Source organism: Hoplias malabaricus, chromosome 17 (genome assembly GCF_029633855.1).
Source record: "Hoplias malabaricus isolate fHopMal1 chromosome 17, fHopMal1.hap1, whole genome shotgun sequence".
NCBI lineage: Eukaryota > Metazoa > Chordata > Actinopteri > Characiformes > Erythrinidae > Hoplias > Hoplias malabaricus.
The window spans coordinates 12,371,997-12,392,771 of NC_089816.1; the positions used below are offsets into that span (position 1 = coordinate 12,371,997).

General features: G+C 39.6%; 1 protein-coding gene across 2 annotated transcripts; it reads left to right on the forward strand.

The window, feature by feature from the left end:
* Nucleotides 1-4,738: 4,738 nt before the first annotated feature.
* si:dkey-234i14.6 (uncharacterized) lies at nt 4,739-20,294 on the forward strand. 2 transcript variants are annotated; one of them, XM_066649493.1, is made up of 6 exons: nt 4,739-4,997; nt 5,169-5,751; nt 12,804-12,980; nt 16,191-16,409; nt 17,965-18,178; nt 19,277-20,294. In XM_066649493.1, exons 2-6 carry the CDS (start codon nt 5,287-5,289, stop codon nt 19,453-19,455), a joined length of 1,254 nt encoding a protein of 417 aa, XP_066505590.1. In that variant the 5' UTR covers nt 4,739-4,997; nt 5,169-5,286; the 3' UTR covers nt 19,456-20,294. The 2 variants fall into 2 exon arrangements, with proteins under 2 accessions (XP_066505590.1, XP_066505589.1); XM_066649492.1 differs by having other exon boundaries at nt 4,739-5,751.
* Nucleotides 20,295-20,775: the final 481 nt, after the last annotated feature.

Sequence of the window (20,775 nt, forward strand, 5' to 3'; positions counted from 1 at the left end):
GAGAGCTTCATGGAATGGTTTTCCATAGCTGAGCAGCTGCATCCAAGCATTACATCGCCAAGCACAATGCAAAGCTTCAGATGCATTGGAGTAAAGCACACCAATGGACTCTAGAATAGTGGAGATGTGTTTTCTGGAGTGAAGAATCACACTTCTCCATTTGGTGATCTGATGTACAAGTCTGGATTTGGCAGTTGCCAGGAGAATATTATTTGTCTGACTGTTGTCTGATTGTGTCAAGTATAAAGTTTGGTGCAGTGGGGGATTATGGTGTGTGGTTGTTTTACAGGAATTGGGCACAGCCCCTTATGTTTCAGCATACCAAGAGATATTTGCCAATTTCATGCTATCAACTTTGTGGGAACAGTTTGGGGATAGCCCTTTCCTGTTCCATGACTGTGCACCAGTGCACAAAGCAAGGTCCATAGAGACATTGATGAGGAAGTTTGTTGTGGAAGAATTTAACTGGCCTGCACAGAGTCCTGAACTCAACCCGATAGAACACATTTAAGATGAATTAGAGAGGAGACTGCGAGCCAGGCCTCATCAACATCAACATCAGTGTCTGACCTCACAATTTCGCTTCTTGAAAAATGGTCAGAAATTCCCCTAAACACAGTCGTAAACCTTGCAGATTAACAATGGGATGTCACTGAAGTTCATATGAACGTGAAGGCAGAAAAGCAAAGTCTTCTGGCAATATACTGTGTTTTAGTATAACATTTTGGTGTAGTACATCAATATGTTAATGATTCTAAATATACTTATTATTTTATACACTCAATATACTGAAAAAATACCACATGATTATTCCTGTGATGTCACAAACCTAACTAATCCTCCCATTCAACTTACAGCAGTTAACTCTGAAATGAGACATAATACAGCAATCTGAATGAATATCAAATATATATGTTATTCCTAAGAGCAGACTAACAAACACAACATGTTGGACCTGTTGAAATATAGAAAGAAGTTGGAAGTTTTATTTTATTCAACTCCTTTAAAAGTGCTCTATACAATTCTCAAAAACAACTGTTGATGTTTGAACTCACTTAATGTACATGAAATATTGAGTACTAAAGTTTGGAAATCAGTCTGTCATAGTATGCCTCTTTTATGAACTTGTTGCTTTTTTTATTCATTGTTGTATTATTAATATATATATATATATTGCTTTTTGTTTTGTTACATACTGATGTATACTGATGTATAACCCGCATTTTAACCATTTCATTTTAAACACTTGCCTTTGAAATTCACATCATTACCTTAGGCCATTCTCCCTCATCTCTCCACACACAGCTGCTGAATGATGATTAGGTTGGCTGGTAAACGTTACTTCATTCTGCACTGCTGAGCATGGTTTATGTCAAGCTGCCCACAGGCTAAATTGATGTGAAGGTCACACTTTATCTGGTGTGTGACTTAGGAAGGACGTATAAACCCTGCGGAGTTCTGAATACTTACTCTAAGGGCTATGCTCACAATTAAAAAGGCTGTTATGCTCAAATCACACTAGCTATTAATTACTTATTTTATTATTTTTTGAAAACAAGCTTCGTTTTTGTGATGATACACTTCATTTTTACTGGGGTAAAATGGACCCATAGTGTTGGCTTGTTTTCTTGCTGTGAAAGGATGGACGAAATCACCTGTGGATTTTTTAGATCTGAAGTGAGACTGTCTGTTTTTATTGCCCTTTGTTGTCTGTGATGAGGATGGTACTGATGTTATACCAGGTCTTGCATGATTACTACACATACCTCTAAATCTTTTGAGAAACTTTAGTTTTGGGAACACTTCTTCCTTATAAGTGACTATGTTATATCTAAGTTCCAGACCCACCACTGCCATGATCAGGATGAACAGGCTACAGAAGGTGTAAGTATAATAGAAAGAAAGAAAGAAAGAAAGAAAGAAAGAAAGGTGTTTTTCAACACATCAGTATAAAATATAATACTGATAATGGACATATGTGATGATATATTACAAAAATGGTGTTAATAAAGTGATTCCATGTTTTTCAGTAAGATCTGAAATTAACATTCTTGTCTATCCTTGCTTTTCCCTAGGCTTCAGAGAGAGAGAGAGAGAGAGAGAGAGAGAGAGAGAGAGAGAGAGAGAGAGAGAGAGAGAGAGAGAAAGAGACAGAAGACACTCTGCAGTGTAATTTCTCATTGATCCACAGTGGAAATGGCAGAGGACCTGAAAGTATTTGTCCTGCTCTTCCCTGTCCTTTGAGCTCAGAGCTGATGATCCTGAGACACTCTGTCGCAGATGAACCCTTCTGGGAGCCGCAACCTCTCAACTCTGTTCAGTGCAATTTCGTTTTCTGAGTGCTCCTTTCTTTCACCACTGCTACAAAGCAGTCTGACTGCAATCAGCTTCAAGTCAAAGAATGAGCCCATGGCAACAGTAGCTAAGAGGAAAATTCCTCAGACAAAAGGTACCTGAGGTCATTTTTAAGACCAATAAACAGTGTGCTGGAAATGTATAAGAGATATCAGTTAACTCTTCAATGGAAATGTATATTTTTATTGCTACATTCTGCCATGTTAACCCCCCCCACTACACACACACACACACCATGACCACCACCACCCAATTTACACACTAGACATTTGATCACATCACTACAACACAACAACAAACAACAATAGGACATCCAAGTCTGAAAGCATGCCAATTAAAACTAATAAAGATGTTAGATGTTAATCAAAGGTGTAACTACCACAACATTTCATCATGACAGACCAATCAGACACAGTCTGTGGCTAGCACTGCGCTTTGCAGTATCAGCTGACATTCTGGACAAGAATGGGTTAATGGGGTTCAGCAGTTCTTGAGGAGAAAAATGATGTGAGGATGATTATTTTATACAGGTGTTCAATCATGCTCTATACTCATTTAAAATTTGTAAAACACGCATCAACTTAGTATAATTTTAAGTGAACACAATGGGTCATTTCCAAGCTCTTACATGTTTAAATAGACCCACCATACTTTACCTGACTAATGGAGCACTTAACAACAAGCTCCATAACAGTCTTCTCATTTCTGCACAGTCACTGACAGGGCTCTAGTCTTACAGCTGAGGTTTATACAGCTGAACTTCATCCACTTGAATCTTTTTAGCTCCGAAGATCAATAAAGGCTGAAAATAACTCGGAGAGATGTTTCTAAAGATACATCTTCTTCAGGCTGCAAAAACAGAGAGCCCCTCGACAAGAGTCACTCCTGGACTCTTTAGTGATAAGTATAGGCTTCTGCTTTTGCTGTGGAGGAAAAACCTTAGTGACAGTACTTCTAGAGATTGTTTTGGTTGTTAAAGCTGTGAGTGTCGTATGTGGATATTAAATATTAAATCACAAATGGACTGTAAAGCGGCCAGGATGGTGCATGATACATTTTTAGGAGAGATATATGTCGATGTTGTAGTCCGTACTCGCGAGAATTCTTCCTTCACTGTGAGAGGGCAAGATTCTAGACTGTTTCTTAAAGGTGACATTTCCCAAAAGTTCACAAAACTCTTGGGCCTTAATGAAATGTCTGTGATGTGCTGTGGGCAAAATACTGCAAGTGTCAACCAACACAGCACCATTGCCCCACTATCTAAACAGCCCTGTACAAAACTGGTTTCAGTGCCTGTTCTTTTAAATGATATTGAGCCACACACAGATCACCGCAGCCCAGAGAGCTCAGAAGCTAACGGTTATTTTAGCTTTTTATCTCTCCTAGATTTTTGTTTTTATTTGACTCTTATTTCTCTTTCTGTATTTGTAGTTTTTGTTCGACTCTCTTATTTCACCACTCTTGTTTTGTTCTGTTTTTGTTGGACTCATTTTTCCACTCTCACTTTCACTGTTTTTGTTCAACTCTCCTATTTCACCTTCCTCCTTTCTCTGCTCTCAGTCTCACACAATTGCAGGTCTAGCTCTGTGATTACAGATACTCAGATGACAGGGGGTACACTTCTGACGTCTGCCACTCTTAAAAACAGGGGCAGCAAAATCTGTTTTCTCACTTATGGCTGGATGATACTTCCTAAAAGTGGTTTATGCCAACATCAACAAATGGGACACATGCTTGTGATTTTGAAATCTTTTACTCTCATTTTAGTGCTTGTAAAAGTCACAGCCAAATTTTCCTACTCTCAAGAAGCACTGTGTTGAAAGCACTTAAGACTTAATGTGCATTGCCACAAAATCTTTTTCATTCTTTCTTCCTTTCTTTCTTTATATGTATATTTATTTTATTTTATTTTGTGTGCACTGAACTGCAAGTCTCCCGCTTACCCAAGTAACCAGATGTTATACAACCACAGAAAATCAACATGAGTTGTTTAATACACCGTTTGAGTTCGTAGGCTCGAGATTCACACATTAATTCGCACGTACCTAAAAAAAGCAAGACGTTCATAAGATATCCACTTATCCACTTTATATATTTGAGAATAATAATAAGTGAATACGTCACATGCTTTATGATCATTGTAAAATTATACAACGAACAACACACACACCATATTTAACGTATATTGTGCCCACTTCAGTCACAGAAAGTACTCATCCCAAAACCCAAACAAAAATATGCTTAATTCACAGCAACCTGCCTCTGAATATTCTATAAACAACTGACCAATCGGAGAAAGGGTGGGTGGAGCTTAAAAGAATGTGAGTTGGAGAAAAAAATCCATAACGAGCCCTGTCCTGGTCGAGGCTCCAGAGTCTCTCAGCGTTCTAGGGCACACACACACACACACACACACACACACACACACGCGCTCTCACACACTCGCGCCTCAGCCCACGCACGCGCGCACCGCACGGTTCTCACCAGCTTGTTTTCTGGAGAAGCCACGCGGACGAGGACAGGTTCGAGGGTCTCGTTTGTGTCTGCACTCTACAACAGCACGGGTTCTATTTCAGATTAATGGGGTTTCCTTTAGTGCAGCTGGAATTGTTGCTGTTTCCACAACAAACCATTTTGAAAAGGTTCGTTAAAGAGCCATTTACAACAGGTTTCCAGAATCTGGAAATGTTCAGATGGTTCTGTGAGTGTCCGTGGTTCTAAACAGAAGCACTGTCTCTACTCGGGAACCCTTGAAGGAGCCTTTTATTTAGGTGAACGTTTTCTTTCCTAATCCATGACTTATTTTTATGCAGCTATCTAATGCTCGCGGACGAGGAAACACCTGCGTAAAGGTCCGGTTTTCCGTACGCTGTCCGTGCCTCCCGCGCGATGGAGAAAGCACTCCTGTTGTGCGAGTGAAGAAAGACCGCGATGAACGGGGCGGAACGGGGTGCCAACGCCAGTGCGGACGCGCGGTACGGGGACGCGTGTGGCACGGCGCTGAGCGCGCTGCTGGCCGTGGCCGTGTATGTGCTGGTGAAGGCGAGCGTGGACGGATTGCGGCAGTGGCGCGCGCGCATCTCCGTGCTGGTGGTGGGCGCTGGCCCCGTGGGGCTGACCGCGGCGCTTGTCGCTGTTCGCACCGGGAAAGTGCTGAAGCTCACGGTCCTGGACGAGCGCTACCGGACCGCCCTGCTCTGCAGACCTCAGCAGATCGCGCTGGATCCGCGCAGCGTGCGCTTCCTGCTCGGCCTCGGGGTGGACTTCGACAACATGGAGGGCTGCTGGAGTAACGAGCACTTCTTCACTAGAATTGGAGTGTTTCAGGAGCACCTCCTCAGCATCCTGGAGCAGAGGAAACGAAAAGTGGACGTCAGACTGCACCTGGGCACAAAGGTCAGTGAGGTCAGGCGATTCTTCTTGCTGGACCTAGGTGATATAATGTGGATCAGAGAGATGGGGTGATAATAAAGTGCACAAGGAGTTTTATTGTGAATTAATTTCATGTAGTGAATGGAGTGGAACAAGGCTGAATGTGGAACTGCAGTGCACTAGAGAGTTACAGAGTATTTTTTTTTCACAAAAGTTATATAGAGTTATACAGCATTGGACAAAACTGCTGTAGTGTTACACTGAAGTGCACAAGTGGTATATATTGTAATACTGAAGTGGACCAGGGTGATGTATTTAATACTGCAGTGCACCAGGATTATATAGTGAAATAATGATGTGGACCAGGATGATAGTTTGTAATTATGGAGAGAACAAGTGTGATATAGTGTAATTATGGGGAGAACAAGTGTGATATAGTGTAATACAGAAGAGGACCAGAGTGAAACAGTGTAATACGGAAGAGGACCAGAGTGACACAGTGTAATACTGAAGAGGACCAGAGTGAAACAGTGTAATACTGAAGAGGACCAGAGTGAAACAGTGTAATACTGAAGAGGACCAGAGTGAAACAGTGTAAAACTGAAGAGGACCAGAGTGAAACAGTGTAATACTGAAGAGGACCAGAGTGAAACAGTGTAATATTGAAGAGGACCAGAGTGAAACAGTGTAATACGGAAGAGGATCAGAGTTAAACAGTGTAATACTGAAGAGGACCAGAGTGAAACAGTGTAATACTGAAGAGGACCAGAGTGAAACAGTGTAAAACTGAAGAGGACCAGAGTGAAACAGTGTAATACTGAAGAGGACCAGAGTGAAACAGTGTAATACTGAAGAGGACCAGAGTGAAACAGTGTAATACGGAAGAGGACCAGAGTGAAACAGTGTAAAACTGAAGAGGACCAGAGTGAAACAGTGTAATACTGAAGAGGACCAGGGTGAAACAGTGTAATACTGAAGAGGACCAGAGTGAAACAGTGTAATACGGAAGAGGACCAGAGTGAAACAGTGTAATACTGAAGAGGACCAGAGTGAAACAGTGTAATACTGAAGAGGACCAGAGTGAAACAGTGTAATACTGAAGAGGACCAGAGTGAAACAGTGTAATACGGAAGAGGACCAGAGTGAAACAGTGCAAAACTGAAGAGGACCAGAGTGAAACAGTGTAATACTGAAGAGGACCAGAGTGAAACAGTGTAAAACTGAAGAGGACCAGAGTGAAACCGTGTAAAACTGAAGAGGACCAGAGTGAAACCGTGTAAAACTGAAGAGGACCAGAGTGAAACAGTGTAATACTGAAGAGGACCAGAGTGAAACAGTGTAATACTGAAGAGGACCAGAGTGAAACAGTGTAAAACTGAAGAGGACCAGAGTGAAACAGTGTAAAACTGAAGAGGACCAGAGTGAAACAGTGTAATACAGAAGAGGACCAGAGTGAAACAGTGTAATACTGAAGAGGACCAGAGTGAAACAGTGTAATACTGAAGAGGACCAGGGTGAAACAGTGTAATACTGAAGAGGACCAGAGTGAAACAGTGTAATACGGAAGAGGACCAGAGTGAAACAGTGTAAAACTGAAGAGGACCAGAGTGAAACAGTGTAATACTGAAGAGGACCAGAGTGAAACAGTGTAAAACTGAAGAGGACCAGAGTGAAACAGTGTAATACGGAAGAGGACCAGAGTGAAACAGTGTAAAACTGAAGAGGACCAGAGTGAAACAGTGTAATACTGAAGAGGACCAGAGTGAAACAGTGTAAAACTGAAGAGGACCAGAGTGAAACAGTGTAAAACTGAAGAGGACCAGAGTGAAACAGTGTAAAACTGAAGAGGACCAGAGTGAAACAGTGCAAAACTGAAGAGGACCAGAGTGAAACCGTGTAAAACTGAAGAGGACCAGAGTGAAACCGTGTAAAACTGAAGAGGACCAGAGTGAAACAGTGTAATACTGAAGAGGACCAGAGTGAAACCGTGTAAAACTGAAGAGGACCAGAGTGAAACAGTGTAATACTGAAGAGGACCAGAGTGAAACCGTGTAAAACTGAAGAGGACCAGAGTGAAACAGTGTAAAACTGAAGAGGACCAGAGTGAAACAGTGTAATACGGAAGAGGACCAGAGTGAAACCGTGTAAAACTGAAGAGAACAGAATGACAGATTAAAGCTCCTGAAGATGCAGATGTTTTTCAAAAAGAGTTTCAGAGTCTCTGTGGTTTAACACACAGCAGGAGATCTGACCGAAATCCAGCTCAGAGCTCCAGAGTAGAGCAGTTGAAAGTGGTTCAAACCTGTTAAAGAGTTTGGGCGCGTCTTGGTGGATTTTAAATGGCAGTAATCACATCAGCATGTCTTCCACATATTGTGATTGGTTTGGAAATGTTTCAGATGAAATGAAACCTCATGTTCTGTTTTCAAAAGGATTTGTAGGTTTTTGGATGTCTGCCCACCTTCAAGGTGACAACAGAGTTTCATCCTGTGGTGAAGGATAACAAGAAAGAAGAGAGGGGGAGATAAAACGGAAAGCAATAGGGTACTGTTAGAAAAAGATACTTAGACTAAGAAAACAACCAGTTTTGGTTCCCTACAAATAATTTTCAGTTAATGGTTATTTCATAGAATGTAAATTGTCAGTGTAAAGAAACATGAAAACATTTTAAAAAACAGCCAGTTTGATATCATCTTAAAAATGTGAATGTTGTATAGTGGGATATGGTTTGATATGCCATTGTGTTTTACAGTATTGTTTAATACAGTTTAGTGAAACATATTATAGCACCCCCCACCCTCTGAAAACACAACACTATTTCTTCATTCAAAATGTCATGTTGCAATATGCATTTCCATTCAAACTTAATGTTTTTCCCCCTTTAAACTTATTGGAAATACAAGGTTCTACTCTGCAGTGTACTTTGTAGAGCATGTGGCTTTGGAAGCAGAGTCAGCAATCAGAAATTAAAGACAAAGTGGCTAGTAAGCATCATGTGAGAAGAGCTTCTCATAGTTTTGCATTTACTGCTGTAATGCAGTGTATAATTGACACAGCTAATTAACCACAATGTACAATAAAAGCGAAAGAGGTAATTCAGACTTGCTTTTCCACTTAATAAGGTTTTCCCATAAAATGTTTTTTTCCTTCCGTTTCTTTGAAACAAACACAGGGGACAGGTTTAATTCTTAATGGACTTAATGCTTGTATTCAGCAGAATGTTATTTGTAGGAAACAAGGCTTTGAATATCAAGCAGTGGATTCATCTATACATCTGCCTTCACTTTTCCACCCAGTTCTGTGGGATTGTTCAGAGCTATCATTAGAAAACAGCTCCTGCCTCAGGAACAAGCATGCAGAGGCACAGCAGTTTAAAAAAAATAGAGAACGAAAAAATTGAATGCATGACTGAGATTGAAGAGAGGGAGCAGCCTTGAGCGTGGCCACTGCCTGGCATGCAGAGGATTAGAATGTGAAGGATGTTCTAAGAGTCACAGAGTTTTCCATTAAAATAGATGAAACTGTTATAAAAATGAAATGTCCCTTAAGGGGAAGTGGTAGGTATGAAATGCATGATGAGAAACGAATCATCAAAGAATTCCATGGGGAAACTGGGGAAATGTCCTTTTAATTTTTTTTTCACTGGGAATATTTAATGCCAGGGGAAGGTTGCCTTTCTTCTTGCAGGTCCACCATTATATAACCAATATTAAATTGGCAATAAACAAATAAATCCAGAAATCCAAACTATTAGTGCATCAACAAGTTTAAATTAAAAATAGTTTGCAGAACAATGTAATTTTCCCTTTTATCGCATACAGTCATCTAGTCATTACATGTTTGTTGTCTGAATCTGAATAAGCTTATGTAACTATTAATGGAGGGGCAGTATGGTGGTGCAGCAGGTAGTGTCACAGTCCTAGGTTTGTGGGTTCTTGTCCCACTCCGGATGGCGGTCGGTGAGGAGTGTGGTGTGTTCTCCCTGTGTCTGCGTGGGTTTACTCCGGGTGCTCTAGTTTCCTCCCACTGTCCAAAAACACACGTTGGTAGGTGGGTTGGCAACTCAAAAGTGTCCATAAGTGTGAGTGTGTGAGTGAATGTGTGAGTGTGTGCTGCCCTGTTAAGGACTGGCACCCCCTCCAGGGTGTGTTCCTGCCTCATGCCCAGTGATTCCAGGTAGGCTCTGGACCCACTGCAACCTTGAACTGGATAAGTGGTTATAGACAGTGAATGAATGAATGAATGAACTATTAATGGAAGCCAAAACCCATTCCATTTTTTTAAAACTGTGTGCCCCTTATAACGTAAATGGGATAAATTAAATTAAATGTGATTCTAATGTCACCATGCACAATACCAAGTGTAGTTTACAGGGGTACAAAGCCCACTACAGCATTGGGCTGTAGAGTAGTGGGACAGAATTCTGGAATGATGTCCAACGTCACTATACCTGATGTCACCTAAATTTTATAAGAGCATTGAACAACTCAAAACTGGGGCATTTGTGTGATGATTAATCTGTTTGTGTGGCTATGAAGCTATTAGACTTCTTCACTTGCTAGCTACTTTAGCCTAGTAGCTTCTTTGTAAACGTAATGAAGAAAACATCAAACAACAAATGTGTATAGGCTAATAGTTTACATTTTAAGGGTTGAGGAGAATAATTGTGTAAATCTGAATGTGATATCACAGTGCTACTAACCTGTAACGTGAATCGCAGCAGTGTGAACAGTGTGAGAACTGAGTGTGATAGAATATGTAATTCTGCCTGTGGCAGGCTTTAAGTTCAGGAGATTGCATTGAAAAGAAGCAAGTGTGTAACAGTGCTGACGCAAGAAGAAGGTGCGAGAGAGAGCAATAAAGCCTTTTAATAGATTTTCTTTTCCCCTTTGCTTTTTTCCTGCTTTTTATCACTTTGTATCTTGCTCTTTGTATTTCTGTGCTGTGATTTGGAGCTGACCTTCCGTTCTTTGTAAGGTCCAGTAGATTTTCGCTGCCCACTGGTCCTGTAAAGACATGAAAATGCTTTTATTTTTATTTATGACAGACTTTTTTTGGGTGCCCCCCCGCACCCACACACACAAACACACACACACTGCAATGACAGGAAGATGTTGGGATATGTCTGTGGATTTGATGGCATTCAGGCACATAAATATTAGTGATGTCATTATAGTGATGTTGGATGATCACTCCAGATTAATAATAATAATAATAATAATAATAATAATAATACATTTTATTTGTAATGAACTTTACATTTTGAGGAAATCTCAAAATGCTACAGGATAATCAGACGCAATAAAAATCCATTAAGAAACAAGTAAATAAAAACAAGATCAGTAGAGATGCAAAAATAAAATAAAATTAAATTAAAAAATCCTAGTAAGCATTTTTGAATAAGAGAGCTTTAGTTGTTAGATTATGCTGTTCTACTGCTCCACAGTCCAACACTGGGCCATATACACCCCTTTTGTCCATGTTTAGCATTAGCCAGTGGGACCTTAGACTTCAGAGAATCCCATTTAATTTTATGATTTTTACAAAGATTTTGTAACATTAAAATGTGTCAACATATTTTTGGACATAGAGAAAGAAAAACAGCATTGCCACTGGGCAAATATTTAAATATGCACAACATTTAATTATGTATTTATCATATACTGGAGAAACAGAAATATATCCTAATGCTAGTTAGGCTTATGTGATCAAAAATTATTCATTTTATTTATTTTATTACTTTTATAATCTTACAAATATAAGTCATTTCTCCAGGATGTTAACTATGCTGAGCTGATGATGTGGATTTGGCTCCCACATTTTACCTTTTCTAAGCATTTATGAATAGACATTGACATACAAATGGCCTTCATGAAGAATTCCATAATTCCTGCATCAGTGAAGTATTAGGTTTTGTAATCACAAAATACTAATACAAACAGTAGGAAAAGCATTTATCTGGCAGCATTTTGCTAATATAAAAGCTTGTATGAATTGCTTTTCCAACAAACATCCAACTGCATGCCATAGTGTCTGCATTCGGCCATTAATGCTGTCTGCTTTATATATAAAACCTAATCTCGGTTTATCTATTTCAAGCCTCTGCTGATGTAGCCGGACACACTGAGGATTTCATATTCAATAATGCAAACTAAACTTGAGTCTGATTTGGTTTAGTTGTGTTTTGGCTCAGCATGAGTGGACAGCAGTGGCCAAACATCTAACTACGGCCCTGCTGTCACATCCTTATAATTTTAGCTTTTAACATGCTCCTTATCTAGTCTCTAAGCTAAATGTAGTATGAATGATGTAGTTTAAATGTAGCATAATTACATTAAGTGCATTTGTGTTTACCATTTATTTATGCATTTGTTTACTGTTCAAAGTCATGCCGTGCCTTTCTAAATGCCAGACAATAAACCTAATGTAACCAACTCGCTAAACAATAACTTAAATTAAAGCATCTTAAATTTAGGGTTCCATGTCTACTTACATTTCTGTTCTGTTCACAGATTTGTTCTTAGCAACCGGTTGGACAAACTTTTTTCATTCATTCATTGTATGTAACCACTTATCCAGTTCAGGGTCACAGTGGGTCCGGAGCCTACCCAGAATCACTGGGTGCAAGGCGGGAAAACACCCTGCAGGGGGCGCCAGTCCATCACAGGGCAACACAAACTGATACATTCACTCACACCTATGGACACATTTGAGTCACCAATCCACCAACCAGCATGTATTTTTGGACTGTGGGAGGAAACCAGAGCACCAAGAGGAACCCCATGCAGACACAGGGATAACACACCAAACTCCTCACAGCCAGCCACCCGGAGTGGGGCTCGAGCCCACAACCCCAGATCCCTAGAGCTGTGTGATAGCAACACTATCTGCTGCGCCACTGTGTCACCCACAGATTTTACAAAAGTCTAATGACAAATTATAGTGCACATTTCAGTTTCTACAAATCTCAGTCTCTCTCTCTCTCTCTTTCTCTCTTGCTCTCTCTATATCTCTCTCCTTTTCTCTCTTGCTCTCTCTATCTCTCTCTCTCTCTCTCTCTTTTGCTTTCTCTCTAGTTCACAGATGAGTATCTGAGGAGGATCCCGAATGGAGAATGGCCGCGGGTGATTGTGGTGGCCGATGGCTCTTGTGGAGACTCCTGCTCTGTGCTGGGCATTAGCTCAGAGTACATTGTAGAGTCATGCCATGCCTATGGAGCCAATGCCACAATAGAGAGACTGGACCAGAGACAGGTCAGCTTTACAGACCTTTAACTTTAAGTGACACCACTGGATACTTACTGAGGACTGGAGGTGAACATGGCCTACAAGTAGGGCCTGGCCTTCCAAAACTAAACAGTATAGCACAAAATTTATTTAAACTAATTTCACCCTTTCAGTTATATAATAAAGCTTAAGTGGATATCCAAAATTAAATATTGTTAGCCAAATGGTGCAGCAAGAGACAATTAGTCCAGCAGGAAGACTCAGGCATAAGATAATCTGTGATAACAAGAAAACCTAACCTTTCCATATATAACAGTTCAGAATGACTTTGTGTGTGGGTGTGTATGCACATATCTGGCAGCAGTAGATGATGAGCACCTTCTTCCAGCACAGTCACCAGTTTATCAGTCTCTTCGGATTGCCATGTCTGAAACTATAGAGTTTTGGAGGACTTAATTGGAGATGCATCCAGAGTTTGTTAATGATCAATAGCAATTGGGTCAGGGTTTTTTGCTGTTTTTCACATTTAAATCCAATCCGCATACTTCTGCAAACAGAAATAAATCGGGATGCTTGTCCCATCTAGTGTTGTTCTGAAGACAGAGTGGACCTCAGACATCACTACCATATAGTGGCATGGGCAGTATTACACTAAGTCTCTTGGCTTCAGATCTTATAATGTCTGAGTTATTGATCTTTGGGCTAAATTTGCTTCGCCAAGGAGGGTTATCAATTTCTCCTTTATTTTCATATCTTAGAGCATTGATAACTGCCTACGTATCTGAATTGTTGAAAAACAAAAGCTCAGGTTTCAAAGGTCACTGTAAAGGCAGATACGCTATCTGAGTCAGGCTGAATGAAAAGCAGATAACCCGTAGATGCCACTAGCTCGTATTTGTTTAATAATTTCTGAAATGGCAGCCCTGCTTTTCCATTAAGAACGTAAGGATAACTCTTGTCTGATGTCCAGCTATTTACAACATCAGACTAAATTAAGATTCAAATAAAAAGAATGTTTGGTTGGGACCACACCCAAAACTTCTCCCCTACACATGCTCACAGAAATGTCATGTAGAGTTCCTCCCCGTTTACAGCTGTACTGAAACTTCAGTCCTTTAGATTTTTGAATGATTGAGTGCTTTTAGAAGGATAGGTGCACTGCATGTCCAGCTGCTTTCCCAAGAGTGACTGAAAGATAAATGTCAGCTGTTTAATAGCCAGTGGGGGGTTACAGTGACAAATGGAAAGTAGATGGGTTCAAGGAAAGGTCTGCACATGCTTGATCCTATCCATTTCACTAATATTTACACACACATACACACTAATACCACACTCTTCTCAGTGAACTGGGTGGTAAACACAAACAAATATCATTATACCAGGAGTCAGTATCTATATTCTTCAATAAATGTGCAGCTCTGATTTCACTAATGATCTCCACTCAGGAGGAAACCTATGTTGTGAAATCTGGTGGTTTTGAGCAGCACTACCACAAATAAATTTGAGAGCTACTGCAATCTACAATGACTTAATGTTACCATCTGTTCAACTCATAAAAGTCAAACTTGATCTGAAAAACATATTATCAAATTTTGTTGGTTCATCTCTTAAGATAATGCAGCTTCAGGTTCAGCTCCTGAAGGCCTTGTCAACAGTGTGCTCAGCTCTACATAAATACTTAATGCTGGCAGGATCATTTTCTGTTTTTCCAAAATAAACACCTGTTTCCGATCAGAAGTCAACCATGAAATAAGAATGATTTTTATAATACTTGGTAAAATACTAAATTCTGAAATAAAGAAATTAATATAAACTAGAAATTAAATACTTTTATTATTATTTCTGACAAAACATTAACCTAGAAACCTCATTAGATTTTTAGTTAACTTCTACTAATGGTAATAATACACTATTATAATTTAAAAATCTTAACGTCCTTCATGCAAAGGAAGATAAACAAAACACTGGAAATATAAAACAAAATGGTAAACGGTATACTTGCTTCTTAGGTTTTTGTGCTTATATTTATATGAGAGAATTCAGGGTTGACTAGGTCAGAGGTTATGAAAATCCCTGAGAGTCATTTTAAAATTTTCATTCCAGCTGAAATCCAGAGCAGTCATTCCCTTGTGTGGCTTGGCCGGGTCATTGCTGTGATAGCATTTCTGTATTTATTAGGAAACAATGCCTGCCTGCCATCGGAAATGTGATTATCTAATCAAATATCCCATCATCATTGCATCAGTGTAATGTGTGACTGAGTCAGAAAAAGCAATGCTCATTTTATTTGGCCAGGAGACCTTTCATTTGACAAAAACATGAGGAAAAAGTAGCTTGTTTCAATCACAGTTATGAAAACCTGAGATCTTTCCTGTTTATGTTTCCGGCTGCAGGAAACATAATCATTTTTCACTAATGTGCAAGGCAGTAAATGTACTATGCCGTAGTGATCTAATTCTTGGTCAAATATGAGATCATTTTGTGCTGAGATGAAACTCACAGTGTTGTTGATGTTAGTACAATGTGTTTACAGTAAGAAATGGTGAATGCAGACACAGTTTTGAGAAAAAATGTGATTTGTACAGTTTGTAATTCACATAAAGGCTCAGGTAAAAGGATTACATTTACATGTACACCTCAGCCTGAATTTTAGTCTATTTATATTCCTGTACTTTACACATGCATGAGTTTCCTTCCACATGAATATATGCATGATCCTTTTTGTCTCTTCATTTAAATATGACATGTTTTTCTCTGATAAATTATTTAAAACGGTGGACATCTCCTCCTCCTCTTCCTTGCAGTATAAATATTGTGGGGACCTGTGATTAAGTGCTTTAAAGTGTAATAAAACTTTGTGAGTCAGGGGGGAGCTAAGCACTTACATGTCCAAATCTATTTGGAAAGATGAGGGTTAAATCGTGAATGGGGGGTCGGAGTTCATCCATGAAAAAAAATCTTCAGGAAAGTAGTGTTTATTTATTGATGCTAAATTAGCACAACGGCTAATTGTAATCAGTGTAGCCTTTAAAACTGCTGCACACACAATTTAGTTTAATTTTGAGTGCTCATGTACAGAACAGGTGTTTATTGTGGCATAAATATGATCTAATGGGCACTGCCCCTGACACTGGGCCATGATGGCAGAGATAAAGATAACAAAGCAGTGAGGTGAGTTGTAGATTATGCTATTTTGACAACTCAACAGATGTGTTTTATTTCACCTTTCTGCTCTAGGTCCCCACACCAGAGATCAGGGCACACAGCTTGTACTTTGATCTGTCAGCGTATGGCATTGACGCCATTAAAGAGCCTCGCAGCACCTCTCAGGCCTCAGCCAAACCTGGCTTTCACCTGAAGATCTATGGAACCTTCCGGAACCGCTATATGGCCCTGGCCTGCACATCTGCTGACTCAAAGATGATACGGTTTCTGCGCCACACAGCCAACTCCTCAGTAATACACTTACACATCACAGCACATGCTTCAGTTTTACAGATTAAACAACATCACACTTTGTCATTTATGTAAACACAGCCCTTGGTGGGTTTAAGTGAATAAATCATATCTTTACAAACCCTTTACAAAGCTTTGACACTAAAGCCACCATTTTCATGATAAAAAAAGACCATAGTTCTGAAAATACGTTTACTTTTTTTCTGAAAAATAACGTATGTGTTTTTTTATGGCAGTGCTCTAAAACCTACAAATCCAGCTTCTTGAAATATATCTTTTATAATTTTAATATTTACCCAACAAATTAAAATGTTATGTGAGTATTTGCATGTGTGATGGCGGTTAGAAAGCGCTATAAAAGTGACAGGCAGAGAACAGTGTGTGTGGTGCCCTGCAGCAGAGATTTCCATGAGTGACTGAAAGTAAGTCTAATGAAACTCTTGAGTCTGTGAGGCTCTAACACGTTCTCTCCTCCCTCAGGCTGAGAAAAGTGGAACCAACCAGGAGAACTGTTCCAGGCAGTGAGCTGTAGACATAGGAACTTTAATCACTCCTTCAGTAAACTTTCTTCACATGATGAGAGAGAGAGAGAGAGAAAGAGAGAAACAGAACTATAAAGAGTGAGAATGTTACAGATAGAAAATAATAAAAATGGGAGAAAGAGAAGAGTGAGCGTATTAATGAGTCAGAGTGAGTGAAACAGTGTGAGAGGAAAAGAGAGAGAGAGAGAGATGGAGATTTAATAAGGCAGTGGCGTCACAGCACTCAGCAGTTAGTGTGACAGATCACGTCATTCACACAGACACATGCTGTTACCTGGTTACAGCAAGAAAGTGTGTGTGTGTGTGTGTGTGTGTGAGTGAGAGAGAGAGAGAGAGAGAGAGAGAGAGAGAGAGAAAGAAAGAAAGAGAGAGAGAGAGAGAGAGAGAGAGAGAGAGAGAGAGAGAGAGAGAGAGAGAGAGAGAGAGAGACGGGTACAAAAGATAGGGGAGATGTTACCAAGACACCAAAGGGGGATGGTGGGGCCAAGGATATGAGTCAGTGAAGCATCTAGCATTTATTCGCTTCTTTGTCTGTTTTTGTGTGAGCAGAAGGAATATGTACAATTTTACTCTCATAGTAAGAAAATATATAGTTAAAGAGACAAAATCTAAGTAAAGGTAAGTATAAGGTATAAAAGCCTTCTTGTTTTGTTAGTTAATATACAGCCAGTGCATTTAAACACATGATGTATTTTAACTTACATATGTAAAGAAATCTATGATTAGCACTAGACATAAAGGAGACAAATGTTAACCATTATTTATAGCATCAACTGACAAGGTTCTTAGAGTTGGTTAAGAAAAGGCTGAGGTCTTTAGTTCAGATGCATTTAAACCTGAAGGTTATTATTTTCAGTAAATCTGAGCACAATGTGAGACTAAACTGAGTTTCTCTCTAACACTTGAGCTCTTTTTTCTTAGGGGAAAATATCTCATTCTCAGAAACAGTGAAGATGTTAAGGAAATCTCTTATTTAATTTTTCTTACCATTGAATCGTTCTCTTCTGGTGTAGATCATGAAGAACATATTCCACCAGTCCTTTAACGCCTACAAGACAGACATTGAGCCTCGTCTGAGTGAGCTGACCCTGCAGAGGATGCAGTGCAGCCGGAAGCTGTTTGAGATCCTGCTGTCCCACCGGCGGGTCAATGCGGCCTACATCGAGGGGGATAACGTAGCGGTCACTGTGGAGGGAGAGGCTGCTCGAGTGCTCAACTTTGACACAGGTCAGTATGCTGTTCTGACCACAGGTTTATCATGTGGTGTTAGTGATAGACTCCTGTCAGTTCTAACAGGTCACAGCACTGCAGAGTTTAAAGGAGAATGCTGCCTGTGTTTCAACATTTGTCCATAATTATGCTGTTAAGATGGAAACGATCATTCTGCGCAGTTTGATGTGACATGCTACATGGTTCACAGTGGTGGTGATAAGACGTCATATACTGCCACAAGGAAATGCCTTTGAGAAAGATTACAGTGTTTACAAACACACGGCCTAATGCCAGAAACACTGAATTGTGGTTAGTTTGAAATATTGATTTTTAAATCCATCTATGTGGAGACTGATTTCTCATGTGTGTAACAATTGTGGAAAAATAAAATGATTTTGATTCTGATTGATGTGTGCAGACAAAATATTCCCCAATGAATTTTTAGATTTACAACTATTTCAGCCTTATCAGCATTACATATAAATCTCAGAAGACATGAGTAGGTTCACATGGTTGTGTTGGAGAGTTAATTATTATAAGGCAATATTTACAGTGTACATATTACCTCTCCTAAAAAAGAAAGCCGGTAATATTCTCTCTGTAGAAATCTACATTATTTAATACACTTCACTTACCAGTTATCTATCAAAGTCTCCAGGTCTTTCTTTAGTTCTGGAAGAACATTTTTTTAGCATTTATTTATATATCCTTTCTATTTAATATGGTGTTGCAAACCACTAAACCGATTTAGCATTTAGTAAAGACATTTTACAAGCTTTGTTTTTTACATAGATATGCAGTGTCAAATTTCTGTTATTCAGTATTGAATGCCAGGACCATAACCTTAGCTGTTGCTGAAAATGTTTCAGCTTCACATTTGGCATTTTGGAGGCATCATCTGTGACCCAGCCTTTGGCATTCTGAAGTTTAGAGCTATTTTCAGACTGCTGTTTTCCTGGTCACTAGAGAGAGCTGGGAGTTTGGGCTGAACCTGTCTGTCAGCTTGGCTGTATTCTGAATATATTACTTGAATTACATGAATATTTTTATACTGTGAACCTTTTTTATGAGAATATGTTATTGATGTACCTGTTACTGATGGTTGTGTTGAAGGTTGTGGTGTGAACCTGGGTATGAGGGGTCTGGAGTCACTGGGTGTGTTCATCTACAAGACAGCCACAGCTCAGGACCAGAATGATGTATTTGAGGCTCTTTCAGCCAAAATCCAGCACTCCAAAAGTGTGTCTGAAACCTTCCGACAATCTGGACTGGCTGCCACAATGTTTGAATGAATGTGTGAGAGACAGACGGACACACAAATAAACAGAAAGGAACAGAGAGACCGTTTATTAAAAGCGTACATGACTTCATGTTCAGAGTTAAAGTGAACTGTACGTGGAATTTTGTTGAGTAGTATAAGTGCCAAAACGGACCAAAGTTTACAGACAGTTTTGCTCTGTTCAGTGCAGGTTCTGCTTTTTTTCAATCCAAGATCACTGTGTAATTAAAAGAGTAAAACTCAAAACAAACAAAATGATTATTTTAACACCCCCCCCCAACACACACACACACACACACACACACACACACACACACACACACACACAGAGAGTGCCTGTTGGTTTCACAGTGTATTTAAGTTTGACTGCTGCCCTGAAATCCAGTTTTCAAAATCTCAGTATTAAACAAAAGCATACAGAGTGTTTTGATGTGGTTTGAAGTTCCTCTGTTCTAGAGAAACAGACTAAAAAATGTATGCAGAGGTTAGTAAACTGATTGACATGTGAGTCGTTGAATTATGCAGAAATTATGAAAAGCGATGGACTTCCGCTTTAACGTTTCCCTTTTCTTTTGTTAAATAAACCTTTTGAATCCATTTTTAATCAACACATTGCTGATTTAATTACTGCTTGTCATTTCTCTCATATGTGCTGAATCATTAAGCTGTGATATAGCAGCTGTGACTGTGCAGGAAGCTTTAAGTTATAATTCACAGCTGCTGAGGAGGTCCACTTGGAAAGCAGTTGATTTACTTCGATTATTATATATATTCATTTACAGAAGTGCCCCGTGGATACATTCAGGTACCACTTACAAGTATTTCATCTGCTAGTGTATCTGTACTTGTATCTACAGTATATTTAGATAAATTATTTTACATTTTGTTAATAAAAATGTAAACGTCTCAACACTTTATGGCTTGTGTTCTGTGTTGTGGGGGAGTATCATTTAGATAAAGTGTACAATAAGCAGCCATTGAAAATCATGAACTGTAATGCAACAGTCTGGAGAAGCTGCTCAGCTCACTGCTCTCTACAAAGCTAGATGGGTATAAAGGCTACTACCATTGGGCTGTGGAGCAGTGGAACTGTTCTCTGGAGTGACTGAGCACCGTACTTCTTCACGAGTGAGAGTGGCATTTATTATCCAGAACTAATGTATCAGTGCTTGACCTCGCTGGCTGAATGCCATCAATTGCTTATTATAGTGTTCCAGCGTGTTGAAAAGCATTTCCAGAAGAGTAGAAGCTGTTGCTGCAGAAAAGAAGAAACGATTAATAAAATTGCTCTCAGAAGATATGATGGATGAGCGGTCAAAATTGCGGCCAAATA